This window comes from Lissotriton helveticus, chromosome 2_1 (assembly GCF_964261635.1).
Source record: "Lissotriton helveticus chromosome 2_1, aLisHel1.1, whole genome shotgun sequence".
NCBI lineage: Eukaryota > Metazoa > Chordata > Amphibia > Caudata > Salamandridae > Lissotriton > Lissotriton helveticus.
Genome location: NC_136059.1, coordinates 46,958,532 through 46,977,827, shown reverse-complemented (window position 1 = coordinate 46,977,827; position 19,296 = coordinate 46,958,532). Strand labels below are relative to the sequence as shown.

At 49.2% G+C, this 19,296-nt stretch overlaps 1 protein-coding gene across 1 annotated transcript in view; it reads left to right on the top strand.

Moving 5' to 3' along the window:
• LOC144820054 (long-chain-fatty-acid--CoA ligase ACSBG2-like) overlaps positions 1-19,296 on the top strand; it is a 191,671-nt gene that overhangs the window by 130,833 nt on the left and 41,542 nt on the right. Inside the window, exon 12 of the mRNA XM_078677708.1 lies at positions 12,671-12,888. Coding sequence (XP_078533834.1) covers positions 12,671-12,888 — 218 coding nt within the window. The remainder of the gene's footprint in view (positions 1-12,670; positions 12,889-19,296) is intronic.

Sequence of the window (19,296 nt, the reverse complement as noted above, 5' to 3'; positions counted from 1 at the left end):
ATATTCACACTGTTTCTTTACACGCCCACACACCCTTTTTTCACCGAAATTTTTTATTTTGTCTTTTTGCATTTTTTCATGTCCACTATATGACTGGTAATGGCTCTTAGATTTTGGTTGCCCACTCTTTGAAGGGTTCTCAACCTTTACTCCACTTGGTTTCAGTTTGTTTACACCTTATTTGCTCGCACGGGTAGTCCGTTTTCTACCTTTAGTCACGCTGTCTTCTTTTTATGTCTATGTTCACTCGCGTCTTACCTTACCGACTACCAGTTTGCAGCGCCGGCTTCTCCTGGTCTCTGCTTTCACTCGCGGAACCTGTTATACTCCCGTACAAGTAAGTTACCCCCCCGGGGAACTCGACATTTCTATGACGGGACATGTGGCTACATGCACTGAATTCACCCAGTTAGAACTTCACGCAGATTTCGTGACTCACATGGCCTGAACCTCACGCCGCTAGGGAGTTTGCATGCCGCACTCGATCAATCTTTTTGAATTCACTCGCGATCCAGAGGCTTGTTCACATGTTCGGTTGTTTTCCTATGAAAATTCTCTATTCACATTAGTCACTCACGTTTCCTTTGTTCACTCGTTTGGTGGAGGGAACTTTGATCCCACCCATGATTCTTTGGTGATTTTACTTTGGTGATTTTTTTGGAGATATGGTTACCTTAGGTGTAGGTGTATTCTTACATGTGTATTAATGCTAGATAGTATGTTTTACATTCATGAGAATTGCATATTTGAACATCTTTTATTTTGGATTGTTTTTGTAGATTAATCCCCTGAGGAAGGGCGGTGCCCGAAATGCATCGGGATGTGTTAACATCACTGTAAAACTTTTTCAAACAACGAAGATATGATACTGAATATTCTAATCGTTGATTGGTGAATCAACCATCGTTGAAAAATAAAATGATTTTGAACATTTGGATGATTTTTCCGTATACTTCAAGATTAACTTTGTGATTTAACTAATAAGACCGGTCGCTCTTTCACGTAGTGCTAAGAGTTGCTTTCTCCTTGTTGAGAGAGCTTTGCATTAGTTCCTCGGATTCAACACTGCTAGGCCAGACAGTGTTCAACTCTAGTAGCACACTACACCCTTCATGTGCTGTTTTACCTGTGATTTATTTAGCTGTGCGAGTTCCTTCCTTTCATAGTTGTTATTAGAGGAACGTAATGCGCAGGAGGCAGCATGTCGCTGTATCTTTGCGGCGATAAAGGCGTGGCCGTGTCCAGAGAGGGCTTTATAAATGGTACAGCCTAACTTGAAGAGACAGCGTTGCGTCACCGGGAGCCGGTGGAGGCTCTATAACAATGGTTTTACATGGTGGTGTTTAGGTGACCATGAATAAGCCTGGCCGCTTGGTTCCGCACCAGTTGTAGCAGGCATAATTGGTATGCTGGAATGCCAGCATACAGGACGTTTGCGTAATCGATACGTGACATTACCAGTGCGAGGACAACTTGGGTCAAGACTTCAGTATTCAGAAATCTACAGATTTTCCAAATACTCCGCAGATAGAAAAAACAAGCAGAGACCACTGAGCTAATCTGGGCCTTCATAGTAAGATCATTGCTGACTACAATTCCTAGGCTTTTGACCGAGCTGGCTGGGAGTGGGGGACACCCCATTAGTGGGGCCAGAAATTAGTATTCCAGGGATTGGCTGGGCCACCGGTAAGAATCAGCTCGATCTTGTCGGGATTTAATTTTAGTTAATTGACGTTCATCCAGTTGCTAATAAAATTCATGGTAGATTGAAAGCTCCCAACTGATGATGGGGATGAGTCCATATTAAACACTAGTTGAAGGTCATCGGCATAGTTAAAAGTTATGACCTCTCTGTTTCGAAGGGCCTGAATTAGAGGTAAAATGTACAGGTTAAAAAGTTGGGGTGAAAGGGAGGAGCCCTGCGGAACTCCGCAAGTCAGTCCTCTTTTTTCAGCGTTGAAGCTAGCAAGACGGACTGCTTGGTAGCGGTTGTTGAGGAAAGAGGTAATCCACTTCAGCGCCAGACCCTGGATCCCAGGACAGCCGACATGGTAGATCAACACACAGGCCGATCAAAAGATGGTGATTGACCGTGTCAAAGGTGGCCGACAAATCCAGGAGCACCAAGGCTTGAGTGGTGCTCTGGTCGGCCCTCCTTCTTAATTCGTTGAGGGCTGCCAGGATAACTGACTCAGTGGAGTGTGCTGTTCTAAAACCTGCTTGATGTGAGTCCAAGTAATAAGATTGTTCTACAAAGGTACTGATAGAGTTCCCAACGTTGGCTTCTAAAATATTTCCCAAATATGGCAGCAGACATATGGGGCAATAGTTGGGGATACTTCATCAGCCAGGCTAGCTTGAATCCAGTGGCACAGTGAGCAAGGGACCCACGTCTGGGCATACCCATCCCACTTAGGGTGAAACGTGCTACACAAGTAAATCTCTGTATGTTGTAAAGCTGCCAATAGCTCTGAGCTCCTACAAGTTGCCTGAACGTGGGAGGCGCAATAGCATATAATTACTCCTACTCCCTATGGAGAAGGCTGCGGCAGAGCCAGATATTTGTTTTTATACTGGCTGAAGGGGTTGCTGGATTTTTAAATGAAATGTTATTTTCTCTCTAGAATAGGTAAAGTAAATATAGAAACTATTCTTATTAGCAAAGTTGAGGGTCAGCAGAGGGACCACATTGTGTAGAACAAGGCATGTTTAAGGCTTTGTGAAACACATTACAGAAGGACTTTGAAAGAGAAAAGGAATGGAGAAGGGCATGCTACCCAAAAAGATCCAAGCAGAAGGATATAATTCTTTCTAAGGCTGAATGTCAGTTGCTCCTGGCATACAGCCTCCACAACATGATGGAAACATTGGTGGTCCCAAAAACAGAATGGGGCGTGACACTGGTGACACTCAAACATGAAGCAGTATACCAAGGACGCCAACTTTGGCAGGTTCTATACCACATGACGGATAAAAGGTCCCTCGTAAAGTGGAGCACTGAGCTCTGACCTTCCGCTCCATGATTTTGCCGGGTGAGGTATAAGAGGAACTGGGCGGTGTATGGGGGTCTCCTTAATATCAAGCGATAGCCCTTTAAGGCAAGGCACAGCGATAGGCCATGAGAGCTGCCAAAACCAATACCCATCTAAAAGAAAAACTAGTGAGGTAGCAAGGATGGAAACAGACTCATAGCCAATAGACATCATGTGTGCTCTTGTGCTTGTCAGGAGCCGTCTCAGTGGCACAGGTGGAGAGAGACATGTATCTCCTGTTCACTTTACAAACAACACATTTTTGTGCAAGGGCAGACAGCCCATGTGCCCTGGTTAGCTGAATTAATGTCATTGAAACACAATTAAGCCATTATCCAGATCCCAGTAGGCATACATTCTGTCACACTCACTTGTGCTGCTGGTGTGATGTATATATGAAGCAGTGGCTGGATTGGTAAACTTATGCACATCAGGGTCTCAGGTCTTATTGGAGTAAGTGGGACTTGTGGGACTTGTGGGACACCCCCGCGCCGCACGGCCACCAGCTGCTGCGTGTGCCCCCAGTGCCTGCCTCTGTCTCAGCGCCGGCCTCGCTGCCGCCCTGAGCGATCTCCGTGGTGTTTCCCCCGTTTTTGCCTGTAATTGTGCTTGTTTTGCCTGAAATTGTGCTTGTTTTTATTTCTTCCCCAGATCGTGTGTCACTGTATTTTTCACCCGCTTTTTGCCTGAATTTGTGCTTGTCTTCTTCCCCAGATCGTGTGTCGCTGTCTTTTTCCCCTGTTTTTACTTAGATTTGTGCCTGTTCATTGCCGTTTCTCGTCGCGCTTTGCCCCCGCTTCCCGCCACCGCCTTGAGCCCCGCCCCTTTTCTCTTCTGTTTCCCTCCCCGCTCCCGCCTCCCAGCTGCTCCGCCCACCCGCGCACTTGGCCTTAAATGGCGACCGTGCGACGCAGGTGAGTGTGACCCACTTGTGGGACACCCCCGCGCCGCACGGCCACCAGCTGCTGCGTGTGCCCCCAGTGCCTGCCTCTGTCTCAGCGCCGGCCTCGCTGCCGCCCTGAGCGATCTCCGTGGTGTTTCCCCCGTTTTTGCCTGTAATTGTGCTTGTTTTGCCTGAAATTGTGCTTGTTTTTATTTCTTCCCCAGATCGTGTGTCACTGTATTTTTCACCCGCTTTTTGCCTGAATTTGTGCTTGTCTTCTTCCCCAGATCGTGTGTCGCTGTCTTTTTCCCCTGTTTTTACTTAGATTTGTGCCTGTTCATTGCCGTTTCTCGTCGCGCTTTGCCCCCGCTTCCCGCCACCGCCTTGAGCCCCGCCCCTTTTCTCTTCTGTTTCCCTCCCCGCTCCCGCCTCCCAGCTGCTCCGCCCACCCGCGCACTTCGCCTTAAATGGCGACCGTGCGAACGCGCAGCGGTCACGCGCAGCGGGCGCGCCGATTGTGCGCCGAAGGCGCGCCAAAGGTAAGCCCGTCTGCGCCCGTCCGCGCCTGGACCGCGCCCAGCGCCAGGACCCCTGGCCCCCACCGACGGAAGCCGACCCGACGAACCTACAGCGCCGCCGACCTCATCGCACTCAACACCGGCCACATCCCAGGATGTCACCGAGCCGCCCCGAAGCACACCCACGGACCCTTCAGCTGCCACGCCTGCAAGTTCACCTGCATCCGGACCTTCCCTGCACCCGCCAAGCCGAACTCCAGCAGCACCCACCTCAAGTGTATCCTGCTCAACACCCGCTCCGTCCACAGACACGCCGTAGAACTCTGGAACCTGCTCGACACCACCGCCCCCGACGTTGCCTTCATCACCGAGACCTGGATGAACGCCTCCTCAGCCCCAGACATCGCCATCGCCATCCCAGAGGGCTACAAGATCGTCCGGAGGGACCGCGACAACCAGACCGGAGGAGGCATCGCCATCATCCACAGAGATACCATCCGCATCACTACCAACACCGATGACACCCTCACCACCGCCGAACACCTGCACTTCCAGATCCACACCAACCCGAAGACCACCCTCAGAGGCACCCTGATCTACCGACCCCCGGGACCACGCACACGATTCAGCGAGGACATCGCCGACTTCGTCAGCCCGCACGCTCTCCCCTCCGCCGACTACATCCTCCTGGGGGACCTCAACTTCCACCTGGAGAACAACAACGACCGCAACACCATCACCCTGCTCGACAACCTCGACAACCTCGGACTCAAGCAACTGGTGACCACCCCCACCCACCTCGCCGGACACACTCTCGACGCCGTCTTCTCATCCAGCAAAGACGTCACCTTCAGCCACGCAACAGGACTCCACTGGACGGACCACAGCTGCGTCCACTTCACCTTCAGAAGAACGACGATCCACCACCTCCAGCAACAGGTTGCTCGAAGAAGCTGGAACAAGATCACAGCCGACCAGCTCACCGCCTCCCTGAGCCAGCACCCTCCCGCCAACTCAGCGAACCCCAGCCAGGCCGCCGACAACCTCACGAAATGGATCAACGACTGCGCGGACGAACTCGCCCCTCTGAGAACCCCACCCAGCAGATCCTGCAGCAGAAAAACACCATGGTTCACCGACGAACTCAAGAGCTCCAAGAAGAACTGTCGAGCCCTCGAGAAAGCCTGGAGAAGGGAACCAACGACGGACAACATGACCACCCTCAAGCTCGCCACCCGGAAACACCACCAACTGATCCGCGCCACCAAGAAAAATGCATACAAGGACCGGCTGGACAACAACGCACACAACTGCAAGGAACTCTTCAACATCGTGAAAGAGCTCTCCAACCCCAGCGCCGGAAACAACGACATCACCCCATCGCAAGACCTCTGCAACTCCCTCGCGTCCTACTTCCACAACAAGATCACGGACATACACAACAGCTTCAACAACCAACCAACGCAAGCCACAACCGCAACGACGCCACCCACCACCACCCTCCGCACCTGGACCCCGATCAGCACCGAAGACACCATCCGCACCATGAATTCCATCCATTCCGGATCTCCGACTGACCCCTGCCCTCACCACGTCTTCAACAAAGCCGACGCTGTCCTCGCACCCCACCTGCGGGACATCATCAACACCTCCTTCGACTCCGCCACCTTCCCTGAGAGCTGGAAGCACGCCGAACTCAGCGCTCTCCTCAAGAAACCTACAGCAGACCCCACCGACCTCAAGAACTACCGTCCCATCTCGCTCCTCCCGTTCCCGGCCAAAGTCATCGAGAAGACCGTCAACAAACAGCTGGCCGCCTTCCTCGAGACGAATGGATCCCTCGACCCCTCACAGTCCGGCTTCCGAGCGAACCACAGCACCGAGACCGCCCTCATCGCCGCCACCGACGACCTTCGAACTCTGATGGACAACGGAGAAACAGCGGCCCTCATCCTCCTGGACCTCTCCGCGGCTTTCGACACTGTCTGCCACCGCACCCTAGTACAGCGCCTCAGCAACATCGGAATCCAGGAGAAGGCACTGGAATGGATCACCTCCTTCCTCGACGGAAGAACACAAAGAGTCCGCCTACCACCGTACAAGTCAGAGGCCACCAAAGTCATCTGCGGCGTCCCTCAAGGATCCTCACTGAGCCCCACCCTCTTCAACGTCTACATGAGCCCCCTCGCGACCATCGCACGCCAACACAACCTCAACATCATCTCCTACGCTGACGACACCCAGCTGATCCTCTCCCTGACCAACGACCCCGACACCGCCAGAGCCAACCTGCACGAAGGGATGAGAGACGTAGCCGAATGGATGACGACCAGCCGCCTGAAACTGAACTCAGACAAGACGGAGGTCCTCATCCTGGGCTCCACGCCCTCCGCCTGGGACGACTCCTGGTGGCCCCCCGCCCTGGGCACCGCACCCAAACCGACGGACCACGCACGCAACCTGGGCTTCATCCTGGACTCCTCCCTCTCCATGACCAGACAAGTCAACGCCGTCTCCTCGTCATGCTTCAACATCCTGCGCATGCTACGTAAGATCTTCCGGTGGATCCCCACCGAGACAAGGAAGACGGTCACCCAAGCCCTCGTCACCAGCCGACTGGACTACGGCAACGCCCTCTACGCCGGAACCACCGCCAAACTCCAGAAGAGACTCCAGCGGATCCAGAACGCCTCGGCGAGACTCATCCTCGACATCCCCCGACGCAGCCACATCTCCGGACACCTGAGAGATCTGCACTGGCTCCCGGTCAACAAGAGAATCACCTTCCGGCTCCTCACCCACGCGCACAAAGCCCTACACGACCAAGGCCCGAGCTACCTCAACAACCGGATCAACTTCTACACTCCCAAGCGCCTCCTCAGATCAACCAACCACGCCCTCGCCGCCGTCCCCCGCATCCGAAGAGCGACAACAGGAGGAAGATCCTTCTCCTACCTGGCCGCCAAGACCTGGAACTCACTTCCGACCAATCTGCGCCTGACCCAAGACCACCTCTCCTTCAGGAAGAAGCTCAAGACCTGGCTGTTCGAGCAGTAGCGGCACCCCCCCCCTCCCAGCGCCTTGAGACCCTACGGGTGAGTAGTGCGCTCTACAAATGACCTGATTGATTGATTGATTGATTGATTAAAATATGATGCTTCACTGACAAGGCAGTCTTTTCCTGGAGAATTCTAAACAACCACCTAGCTGCTAGGGTGGTGGAGACCCAACCCCTCTGCCGGCACAGAGGCAGCCAGCTCACTATCTGTAACGCTCCCCGCTGGGCTGGTGTATCATGGAAGCACAAACAACAACTTTATTTTTTGTTTTAGTTTCATAGAAACAAACACTAAAGCTTGGGTTTTATTTTGTAAAACAGAAAAGCAATGTCATTCAGTTTTCTCCATTGCTTTCTGGTCATTGTTGTTTGTTCGTTGATTACCAACACCACCATTTCATGATGTTCACTGTTGAAAGTTTGTACTTTCTGCATGATTACCCCAGATTTGTCTTGTGCCTTTTTGCTGAATACTACATTTGCTGGCTATTGAACTCTGCTAACCAGTGGTAAAGTGTTTGTGTTCCTCATTTCAACACTGTACAATTGGTATAATCGGGGGTGTGGCCAAGGAGGCCAAGATGGCAAACTTGTTTTAGGAATGCCCATAGACCGCCTCCTCCATCCAGAGACATCCTGCTTACAATCCCCCTACAACCGAGGATGTCCTTTACCACTGGGTTCGGACCTACAGCATAAAAAAGTTGCTGTAGGCCCACCGACTGCCTGAGAGGCAATTGCACTCTGCTGCCCCTTCATGCAAGACTATGGCCACCTGACCTGGTCGGAGGCCATAGCCCATGAGGTGGGCCCCCAAGGAGAGAGCGATACAAACCCCGGCCTGCCTCCTTGCTGGGGGGTAGCGTTGGCCCACACCTGAAGTGCCCACTGCCACAGGGCGATGGCAGTGGTGAGAGTGCCTTCCGTGCCCCCCTTGCATGTGTCCAGCTGCCTGTCCTGTAGTGGGGTGAGAAGATACCCGGGTCCGACCTGTTGACGGGCTTAGGTGAAGACTTCCCAAGGGGTACATGAGTCTTGGTGGACCGGAGGCCTTGTTTCGAGGTGGCGGACCAAACTTGCCCATCTACTAGGTCTCCACACACAGTCACTGATGATCCAAGACCTGTGGGGACAGTGCTCTCGGCCCTCCCTTGACAACGAGAGGCATCCTCTACTTCCCACCCCAGATAATATTGCTGCCCAAATGGGATGTGCAACAGGTAATGCAGAAGGTTAGAGGGTCTTACAGTAGACTGTTTGGTCTGGGGTCTGCATATTACCCATTGTGCTGAGCAGGCTGAGGAAGGGTGATGCCGACTGCTTGTGCTATCTCCGGGGTAGACGTGAGGTGGGCGGGGCAGGAGAGGAAATAGTTCTGCAGCCCTGCCAAGTACCACGCATTTGGCGTTAGACTAATGCATTTAAGTGTGGTGTACCGCATCAACGCACTGAAATGCATCGTCACACATTTGTAGCGCCTCCTAAGCGAAGTCTCTGCGCTGCTTAAATATCTCTGACTGGCAATTTGGTCTTAACGCCTAGCACGCGTTGCTGCAGCAGGCGTGGGGGCTGGCTCAGCGGTTGGCGACAGTGTTTCAGTCATTGAGCAAAGCCACTGACGTCACATGACGTTGAGACTGAATCTCAGGATTTAATTTGCCCAATGAACAGCCAGCAGATGTACTTCACAGTCTAGGGCCCGGCCGCGGCACAGATTTCAGTTTGAATTACAGCAATTTATGGACCCATGCGTCGTGGCTGCCGAAGGAGAGTGGTGGTGCTTGCAGCCTGAACCCCGCCACACACTGCTGGTGCAGCCATTAATGCAGTCGGAGTCCTGGACTGCGGCCGCAGTGCTGCTCAGACTGGATGGTGCAGGGAGTTCTTGCAGCGGGCTGAGTAAGTGTCACAACACTATTAATGATGTGCAAACCAGGCCGTGCTGCGCCAGGCTTAGCTTTCCCGGTCATAAAGTGGAAGATTGCCTCACAGATAACACCATCCCCACCGGTATGGAATCCAGGAGAAGGCATTGGAGGGGATCATCTCCTTCCTCGCCGGAAGGACACAGAGAGTCCGCCTCCCCCCGTTCAGATCAAAAGCCACCGAAGTCATCTGCGGCGTCCCTCAAGGCTCCTCGCTCAGCCCAACCCTCTTCAACGTCTACATGAGCCCCCTCGCAGCCATCGCACGCCAGCACAACCTCAACATCATCTCCTACGCCGACGACACCCAGCTGATCCTCTCCCTCACCAACGACCCCGCCACCGCCAGAGCCAACCTTCACGAAGGGATGAAAGAGGTAGCCGAATGGATAAAGAACAGCCGCCTGAAACTGAACTCGGACAAGACGGAAGTCCTCCTCCTGGGATCTTCACCCTCCGCCTTGGACGACTCCTGGTGGCCCTCCGCCCTAGGCAACGCACCCAAACACACAGACCACGCACGCAACCTGGGCTTCATCCTGGACTCCTCCCTCTCCATGACCGGACAAGTCAACGCCGTCTCCTCGTTGTGCTTCAACATCCTGCGCATGCTACGTAAGATCTTCCGGTGGATCACCACCGAGACAAGGAAGACGGTCACCCAGGCCCTCGTCACCAGCCGTCTGGACTACGGCAACGCCCTCTACGCCGGAACCACCGCCAAACTCCAGAAGAGACTCCAGCGGATCCAGAACGCCTCAGCACGACTCATCCTGGACATCCCCCGTCGCAACCACATCTCCAGACACTTGAAAGACCTGCACTGGCTCCCGGTCAACAAAAGAATCACCTTCCGCCTCCTCACCCACGCACACAAAGCCCTACACAACGAAGGCCCAGGATACCTCAACAACCGCCTCAACTTCTACGCTCCCAAACGCCAGCTCCGATCGACCGGCCACGCCCTCGCCACCATCCCCCGCATCCGAAGAGCCACCACAGGGGGAAGGTCCTTCTCCTACCTCGCCGCCAAGACCTTGAACTCCCTCCCGACCCACCTCCGCCTGACCCAGGACCACCTCGCCTTCAGGAAGCAGCTCAAGACCTGGCTGTTCGAGCAGTAGCGGGGACCCCCCCCAGCACCTTGAGACCCCCCGGGTGAGTAGTGCGCTATATAAATGCTCTGATTGATTGATTGATTATGTAGACAGGAAGGGAAACCAACTAATGCATGAAATCATTGTCGAATTTCACAAATTCTTGATGACTGGCATAACATCAAACCCCGGTTTCACACAGTGTAGTCAACTTGATAACACTTTGGCTTGGTAATCAGCAGCTATGAAGCACATTAGAATGTTGGGCGGACCTCCACCACACGCATGGCGGTGGCGATCCGCCCGACATTCCCTCCCGCCTACATGCCATTTACCCCCGCCATTGTAATATGGCGGGGGGACCCCGGCGGACAGAAATACCGTCCGCGGGTTTTCCGCCCGGTTGAAGAGTCGACCGGGCGGAAAAGGTTTTAATATGGTGGCTGTGTCTGTTAGACACTGCCATCCATGTTAGGACACATGCGGGGATATGCCTTTCCGTGGCGGCATTGCCGCCACGGAAAGTCATGCGGTCCTTGCCATTGGGGGGCCGTAGCGGTCCCCCAGGTATTCTGGGGGTTGAGGGGTGCACATGGGGGTACCTATGGTACCCCCCTGCATTTGCATGTACAACATGGCAGGCGCTGCACGGTGCCTGTCATGTTGTGCATTCAAATGTACAACTTGCATTTTTGCCTTGCGGTGGGCGGTGCTTTCAGCACCACCCGCTGCAATGTTAAAAATGCAGGATGCGCCCGCCAGTGTGGCGGGCGCATCCTAATTGTATGAGTGGGACCATCGCATGCATTGCGGGCGGTTCCATTTCCCGGGGCTGTGGCAGGCGGACAAAGTCCGCCCGCCATGCTAATGATTCCCTTAGTTTTGTTTCCAATGATTCTTTCCAGCACAGTTTCTGGAGGAACGCGCCCATTTGGTGACTGTGCTTCTATAGTCTAAAGTCTTTACTCTGTACCTCTACAGAACTGTGACAGCCCCCACAGCGAAAGGTGTCCTAATGAACCGTGGCCATCAGGAGTGCCAGCCATTATGGAGAAGGACAAAGACCCTCCACAATATACCAGCCCCAAACAGACAGATACACTACTCCCTACATTGATCATATGAAAATGGCTGCCACAACCCGCCTCCGGTCAGTCGCAGGACCAGCAAGAATCAGCTCAAGTGGCAAATATTTAGCAGGAGATCCATACCTCTTATGAAGCAGTAGAAATGAAAATAGGGGAGGCAGGAGTTGACATTGCACTGCTCCATCAGGCCCTCTGTAACGTGGCTTGACGTGTGACCGTGGAAGGTAGCGTCTCGACTCTTGAGGACGACATGGCGGATCTAAAGTCAGAGGTGACCAATCTGCTATCTGCTTCCCGTATATTGTAGGCCCAGACAGAGGGCACCGAAAATCACTCCCTTCCCAACAAGCTACGCTTCGTAGGGTTCCTGGGTGGAGCTGAAACCCCAAACCCAGAATCATTCATAAAGACCTGACTCAAGTCCTGGATTTCGGGGGAAACGCTGTTCCTTGGTTTGTGGTGGAGTGGGCACATTGGTCAGTGGCTGTGTACCTCCCACCTGGGGTACCCCATTGTCCCATAGTCGCTTGGATATGACATTTCTGTGAAAATATCCTGTAAGCCACACAGGTCAAAGGAACATAGCATTTCCAGTCAGTCTGCATCATAATCTTCCCTGTTTATACCAAAAGAGTCCAGAAACAATGTAAATCCTTTGATGCGGTGGAGTCTAAACTGAGAGTAATATCTCTGAACTATATGTTGATCTTCTCTGCAAGCCTGAAGGTTTTATACATGTCCCGGGCTTACTTCTTAGATACTCTTGAGGAGGCATGGGACTGGGCAACACAGAGACAGGGGCTCCACTGTCATGATCCCCCAGGCCTCATTACCAGCACTGGGATGTAGACTGCAGCTGTTTGCCCACGAAAACACTAGCTAGCCATGGAAGGGCTCAAGATACCGCAGATTTACGGTGGATGCTCCAATACACCAATCCTTAAATGATCCCCGAAGGGATACAGAACCATATATTTATTGGTCCCAACGTTTAGGAGACCTGACGGTTGAACTTGCAGTTACTGCTATGGTGACCCATTCAGTATATCTCTGTGTTTTTTGCCCACAGCTGCGGGAAGACAGTCCCAGGATGCAGAAGCAAGATCCATATGCCGGACAAGGATGGTAACGGGGAGGTCTGCTTCTGGGGGAGACACGTCTTCATGGGCTACTTGAACATGGTTGAAAAAACAAAGGAGGCTTTCGATGAGGAGGGCTGGCTACACTCCGGTGACATTGGCAAGTTCGACCAGGATGGCTTTCTCACCATCACAGGGAGAATCAAAGGTGAGCGACACACACTTGGTTTGTGGCACTGTGGTGGTGAGTATAAAATAGCAAATCAATATGTATGTAATGGGACTTAGTAAAAGTCCAGATACAACAGGAAATGGGAGACCCTGGACCGGGGCAAGATGTGGAGGGGACAGTTGATTAATACTCTTTAGATATGTCTGTGATGCTGATCTGCTGTAACTTGATGTGAGAGTACCAATTATGCTGTTTAAGTGATCCCATGTTATGAATAGATTTATATATATTTGCACACAGAGGGACTCACATCGCTCTCCTTGTTTATGGCGTGGGGGAAGCATGGATGAGACAAGTTAATGAATTGTAATGGTATTTTGTTTTTTAAATCATTTAAAAAATATACATCTAAAAAAAATATAGATATTTCTTGAAAAGCAGGGAGATAACAGGCATTGAAGTCGGCAGCGCTTCACCGAGCCAAAGATGAACTACAGGTTGCAGGAAGCGTCACAGTTTATTCCCACCCTCTCAAAGATGGCCCAGAGCCTCAGACCAGGGAAAATTGTCCAGTGGCGCACAACCATATGGTGCAAAGATTTCAGGAAACGTTAGACACATTTGACAACGCCTTGTGTTGCTTCAATTAAAAATTGCCAAATATGCTTTGAGGTGCAAAAGAGTGTTGGAAGGTAATCTACTAAAATAGATGCACATGACATAGGTTCCAGAGCTAAGGAGCTGGTCATACTTGACCACAAAGCGCTAGGAACTGCAGTCCCAACTCCTACGTATGGTCGCTCATGAATATCTGTTTTACATGGAAGTGACAACAGTGCTCCATTTTCTCTCAATATTGGTGTCGCAACATCATTTGGGTCCACTGGACAGGTGACAATAATGGCAAAGGGAAATAGAGGTGATGGAAGGTCTAGGTCGAAGTGATGTGATTGTACATTGTAGTTAGTGATTTATCAGTGTGTAAAATATTTTTTAGTTTTTTAAAGTTTAGTCAGATCGATTGATATTTTCTATGATCAATAATCTCAAAAAAGGACTGTACTTTCAGATTGGGGAACCACACATCTTTATGTGTTGAAAAAACATTAATTAAAAAAATAGCACAAAAGAAAAGAACAAGTCATGGCAAGGCCAATAGGTCTAGCCTTTGCTCTGCAGATTCAGATATATTGTGTTTACTATTATTGTAATTTTGTTTGCATCCTTACTAGTGTCTGCTGCGGTGGCATGGCATGGGTTGAGTGTAGATAACCCGAATCCGAAAGAGACATGTGGTGCACATGTGCACAATGCCTGCACATAATTCTGGAGGGCATGTCAGGAACATTTTGAAAAAAGCATGAACCTCAAGCAGTACATACTTCTCAGTGAATCACCAGACTTTAGACTGACCAGATAGCGAGTTGATTCCAATGCTAGATATTATACTCCAGGATCGCATGCTGTGGCGTGAAGGTCCCACTCATCAATACACGTGGCACCAGTGTTGTCTCCCCAGGCTTCTGTGATCAGATATTAGATCGGTGTCCTATGGCTGAGGCAAATGTCATTATATGGAAGGAGATATGAATACCACCTTGAAGCCTGTGTTAGATGTGTCTAAACCTGCAAGGGGAAGCAAATCCCAAGCACAGAAAATGCTAACAACTATGCTTGGTGTGTTGTGACTCAAAGACCTGTAGAGAGTTAGACAAGGGGACGCGAGGGTATACTCTTACTAGTCGGCTGTTAATGGAATCTCCTCTTGGCTTGATTACTGGTTTATGTCTGCGGAAATAGTTCCTCGTGAACACTTTTGGATATCTCCCTAGGTCTTATGTCCCTGACGGGAAGACTGTATGACTCCCAGAGAGTTCCCCATATTGACCCGCCTTCTAATGATTCAGCGACACTATCTCCACATGACATACTCCACACCACAGTGGATCGGGAGACCTGGATTGCGTGCTGACTCCACATGCTCCTGTTGCCTGCACCCCGAGGCAGATTATTTTACATTCCCTGGAGATTTCCAAAGGAAGCCTTCCTTGATGCTGAATTTAGAAGGGAAAACCGTGCAGCAGTTGTTGAATTTTTCCAGCTTAATAGTGACAGAGTTGATGGCTATTCTGTATTATGGGAAGCCTTTAAGGTAAAGACCTGAGGGACATTATGCAGGCTAAGAAATGTGATATCCTCGTAGACATACGTAGACAGATGGGGAATGTGGGGCTCGGCCTGAAAGACCTGGAGACTTGATACCAACATATTAATTATAATGCATTACTCACTGAAAGACATTAATAACTTAAAGTCTAGAACTACTGATGACAGTGAAATGCAGTTTCTATGGAAATATGCCCTTGTGAGAACATAGGGTGGGAGAGAGAAGCCTAGAAGGGCCCTTGCTTAGCTGCTGAGCAGGGATGAGCCATTACACACAATCCTACAAGTCACAAGCGGAGAACGTGGTAATGAGATCGACACTTCAAACCTTGAGATACGAACAGAATGACGATTCTCCAATTGAAACGAAGAAAGAATCAGGATTTCACTAAAGACACAGGCTAGCATTATGCATTAACTTCTTTTAATGCCACTCTTGCAGCACTTTAAAGTACCACATTACATCATCAGAATCACCAATCTAGAATTGGAACCTCCTTAACTTATAAGTAATCCCCACCCAGAACCTTCTTCCTCTTTTAAATGCATTGAACATCAAAAGCTCCCATGTTTCTTCTTGTTTCTTCTATCTTAGAACAAACTTTCAAAATCTTCATCTTCACTACTTCAATGTTGATTATGTAAATACAAAACAAATGTAAAGAATAAATCCACGTAAACAATTCTCTACATCCTGCAACTTACCAACATTATATTCTCTCTCCATTTTAATTGGATAATCTGCATTTCATTACAACACCATAAAATATCACTATTTATGTTGAAAGCCTTTCAACGTCACACTTGCCATGTGTTCCACTGGTGTACAATAAAGCCTTGCAAAACAACTCGGTTTAGAGTAATCAGCCTCCTTTATAATTCCTCCAATCTCCCACCATACCTAAAAGCATTATTTTCCATCATTCCGTTCATAAGAAGAGGTTTAATCTTCCTGAACCAACTCCTGCTTGTTCCATATTCCATGTAATCGGTCTTGCAATAGTAGTAGAAGACACTGCCATACCAGCTTCAAATACAAAAGCAATAATTGATTCTCTCTATTGGGACTAAGCTCCAAAACTCTAGTATTATACTTTTGCATACACTCACCCACAAAACATTTCCTACACTCTTCAAACTGTGGAGAAAAACGATTCTGACATAGTTTTAGTCCTTCTTTGCATTTCAAACTACAGCCCTTCCAGACCATAAAAACCTACTGCGTATCCCCAAAGCCTACACATCAGAAGCCTTTCAACACGAAAATAAACATAGTAAAGTAGCCAACTTCACTGAAAATCTTTTAAAACACAAGTATATGCTGTGTGACAAGGAATTCAACAAGGCCAATACCAAGTCCACATCCCACAGAACATCATACTTACCCTAGGAGGTCTTCTTAACCTATTACATGTCTTTGTCCTGCATACCACAACCTGTTTTCCCACAGATATCCAATCAACCTAACCAATACCTTCCAAAATTGCTGACCTACAGCAATTCATAGTCCTGTAACTCAGTCCTCTCTCAAACTGTTCAACAAAAGAATTCACTATCTGCGCTAACGGCGCCGCCACAAGATTTAGACTCCAAGTACCAACAAGGTATAATACCTTTGACATTATCAAAGGAGGCTCTTCTTCATCCCTGTTGCTTCATATACCTTCCCTCAATGGAATTAAGCAAGGTATTTGCAAGCCAATTCCATTAACATGTGGAACCATGCTCACGATGCCTAAAATGGTGTCATCAACACCACCTTCAGCAAAGCCCTCTGAATCATCGCAAACAGGGGGAACAGATAGACGAGATCCGCAAACCAACTCTGTTGAAATGCATCCACTGCAGCTGCCCCGGGTCAGGCTTCACATTTTAATATTTCTTTTTATGAAATGTCAACCTGCTTGCAAATAGAGCCACTTCCACAAACCCCAATTCCCAAAATATTCTCTTGAACAATCCTGATACAACTTTCAGCCGCTGAAATGTCTCAAGTATCTCAAATTCCAATCTGCTATAGCATCCACCTGCCCCAGAAACGAATCTTCTTTCACACTTATCTTATGCTGTATATGGAAAACCCAAAGCTTCTTTACCAAATCTGATACACATTTGGACCTGCTGCCCCCTAAGTGAATTTATTATGCCACTACAGATGGATGTATGACATTACAACGCATACTTTTACAACGCCTACCTTTACAATGCAGTTTTTACATCGCATACCATTACAACGCATAGTGCTTTTAGGCGCTGGATAGTGATTTATTTAATTTACTATTCCAACTCCAGTCCCCGTGGATAGTAGGGAAGGTGTTGGATAGTACATTAAATACATTCCCTATCCTAGAGCGCCCCCCAGCGCTATGCGTTGTAATGGTTTGCGTTGTAAAAGTTGTGTCGTAATGGTATTGCGTTGTAAAAGTTTCGTTGTAAAGGATGTTTCCCCTACAGATACATTGTCTGTTCTCAATAATACTGTACTTCCCTTTTAAACACCCTTGAAACTCTTCACGAGCCGCCTGGACTATGGAAACACCCTATACGCCGGTACCACCGCTAAACTCCAGAAAAAACTCCAACGCATCCAGAACGCCTCAGCCAGGCTCATACTAGACATCCCGCGTAAAGAACACATCTCTGGTCACCTGAAAAACCTCCACTGGCTCCCCGTACATAAGAGGATAACGTTCCGCCTCCTCACCCACGCACACAAAGCACTCTACGAACTTGGACCCGAATGCCTCAACACACGACTGTCCTTCTACACCCCCACCCGTCAGCTACGATCCTCCAACCAAGCCCTGGCCACTGTTCCTCGCATCAACAAAACCACCATGGGAGGTAGATCCTTCTCCTACCTGGCAGCTAAAACCTGGAACTCACTTCCCACTCACCTTCGCCTTACTCAGAACCACCTAGCATTCAGAAAGCAACTCAAAACTTGGATATTCGACAAGTAATTCCCCACCCTTCCTCAAGCGCCTTGAGACCCTATGGGTATGTAGCGCGCTATACAAATCTATTGACTTGACTTGACTTGACTTCAACACATCCAATTCCGCTTTTAATTCTATACAACATATGTGCTGGTTCCTCTCCATACTTGTCCATAATCCACCAGTCTCCTGAACACCTAACCATGCCCCCCAACCTGGCAGACTGGCATCTGTCTCCAAAACGGTCTGGCATGAAACCAAAAATTGCTCACCCATTCAATGCCTCCAGATTCTCCAACCACCAATCCAACTCCACTTTTGTTTCCTGATTCAAACTTATCTTCTCACCATACCACAAGCCCTCTCTCAAACCCTCTTCTTTCACTCTATGTAGAGCCCTCTAAAGTAATGGCCCCTGGAAATCAGCCTGGGTTGAATAGGATAACAATACTATCGCCAGATTTTGTAAGGTCTGGTACTTTTTTCTCAATACATACTTTTTTTCCTTTTTAAACAATTTTACCTTCTTCCCCAGAAAAAAACATCACCTGAACTGTAACTATTTTGAAACTCAGAAATTCCACCCCAAGACAGTGTCAAAACCGATTTTTCTTCATTTATAATAAAACTCAAACTCTCCAGTAGATTCCTCATCATCAGCAGTTCTTTTTCTGTGACATCCCTAAAATCATCTAAATAAATTATCAACTAAATAACACTCTCTCTCTCTCAACAAAGCCACTGCTGCCCTGATCACCATAGTGATACACCGCGGTGCAGGAAATAGGCCGAATGATAAACACTGAAACTGGTACAACTGATTCCTCCAAATGTACTGCAGAAAGGTCTGACTGTACTTTTCCATGGCTATTGTAAAATATGCATCCTTTAAATCCAATTTTATCAACAAATTGTCCTTCAACAGCAAATCCCTTCAAAGAAGGATTTCGTCCATCTTGGAATATTTGTAAACTAGGAATGTGTTCAACTCTCTCAATTGTATCCCCGGTCTCCATCCAAAACTGACTACTCACAAATCCTTTGAACTCTTCCCTAAGTGGCAAAAGTTTTCCTTTCTTCAACATCAAATTTATTTCTCCATCTACTGCAACCTGGTCTTCCAGTCTCAAAATCAATTTCCTTGGCACTGTCTCTTTTCCTGGATTCTCCTTAAATTGTATTTTGGATCCCAGAAATCAGAGTACTCACTCTGGAATCCCTGAACCTCATTCACTAATTGCTCTACTCCTTGCAGTCCTTCCTCACTGGGGGAAAAAATGCTTGTTTCAACATGGTAGCCTTTTTCTTATCTTCTTTGATTAACATTATAGTTGGACCT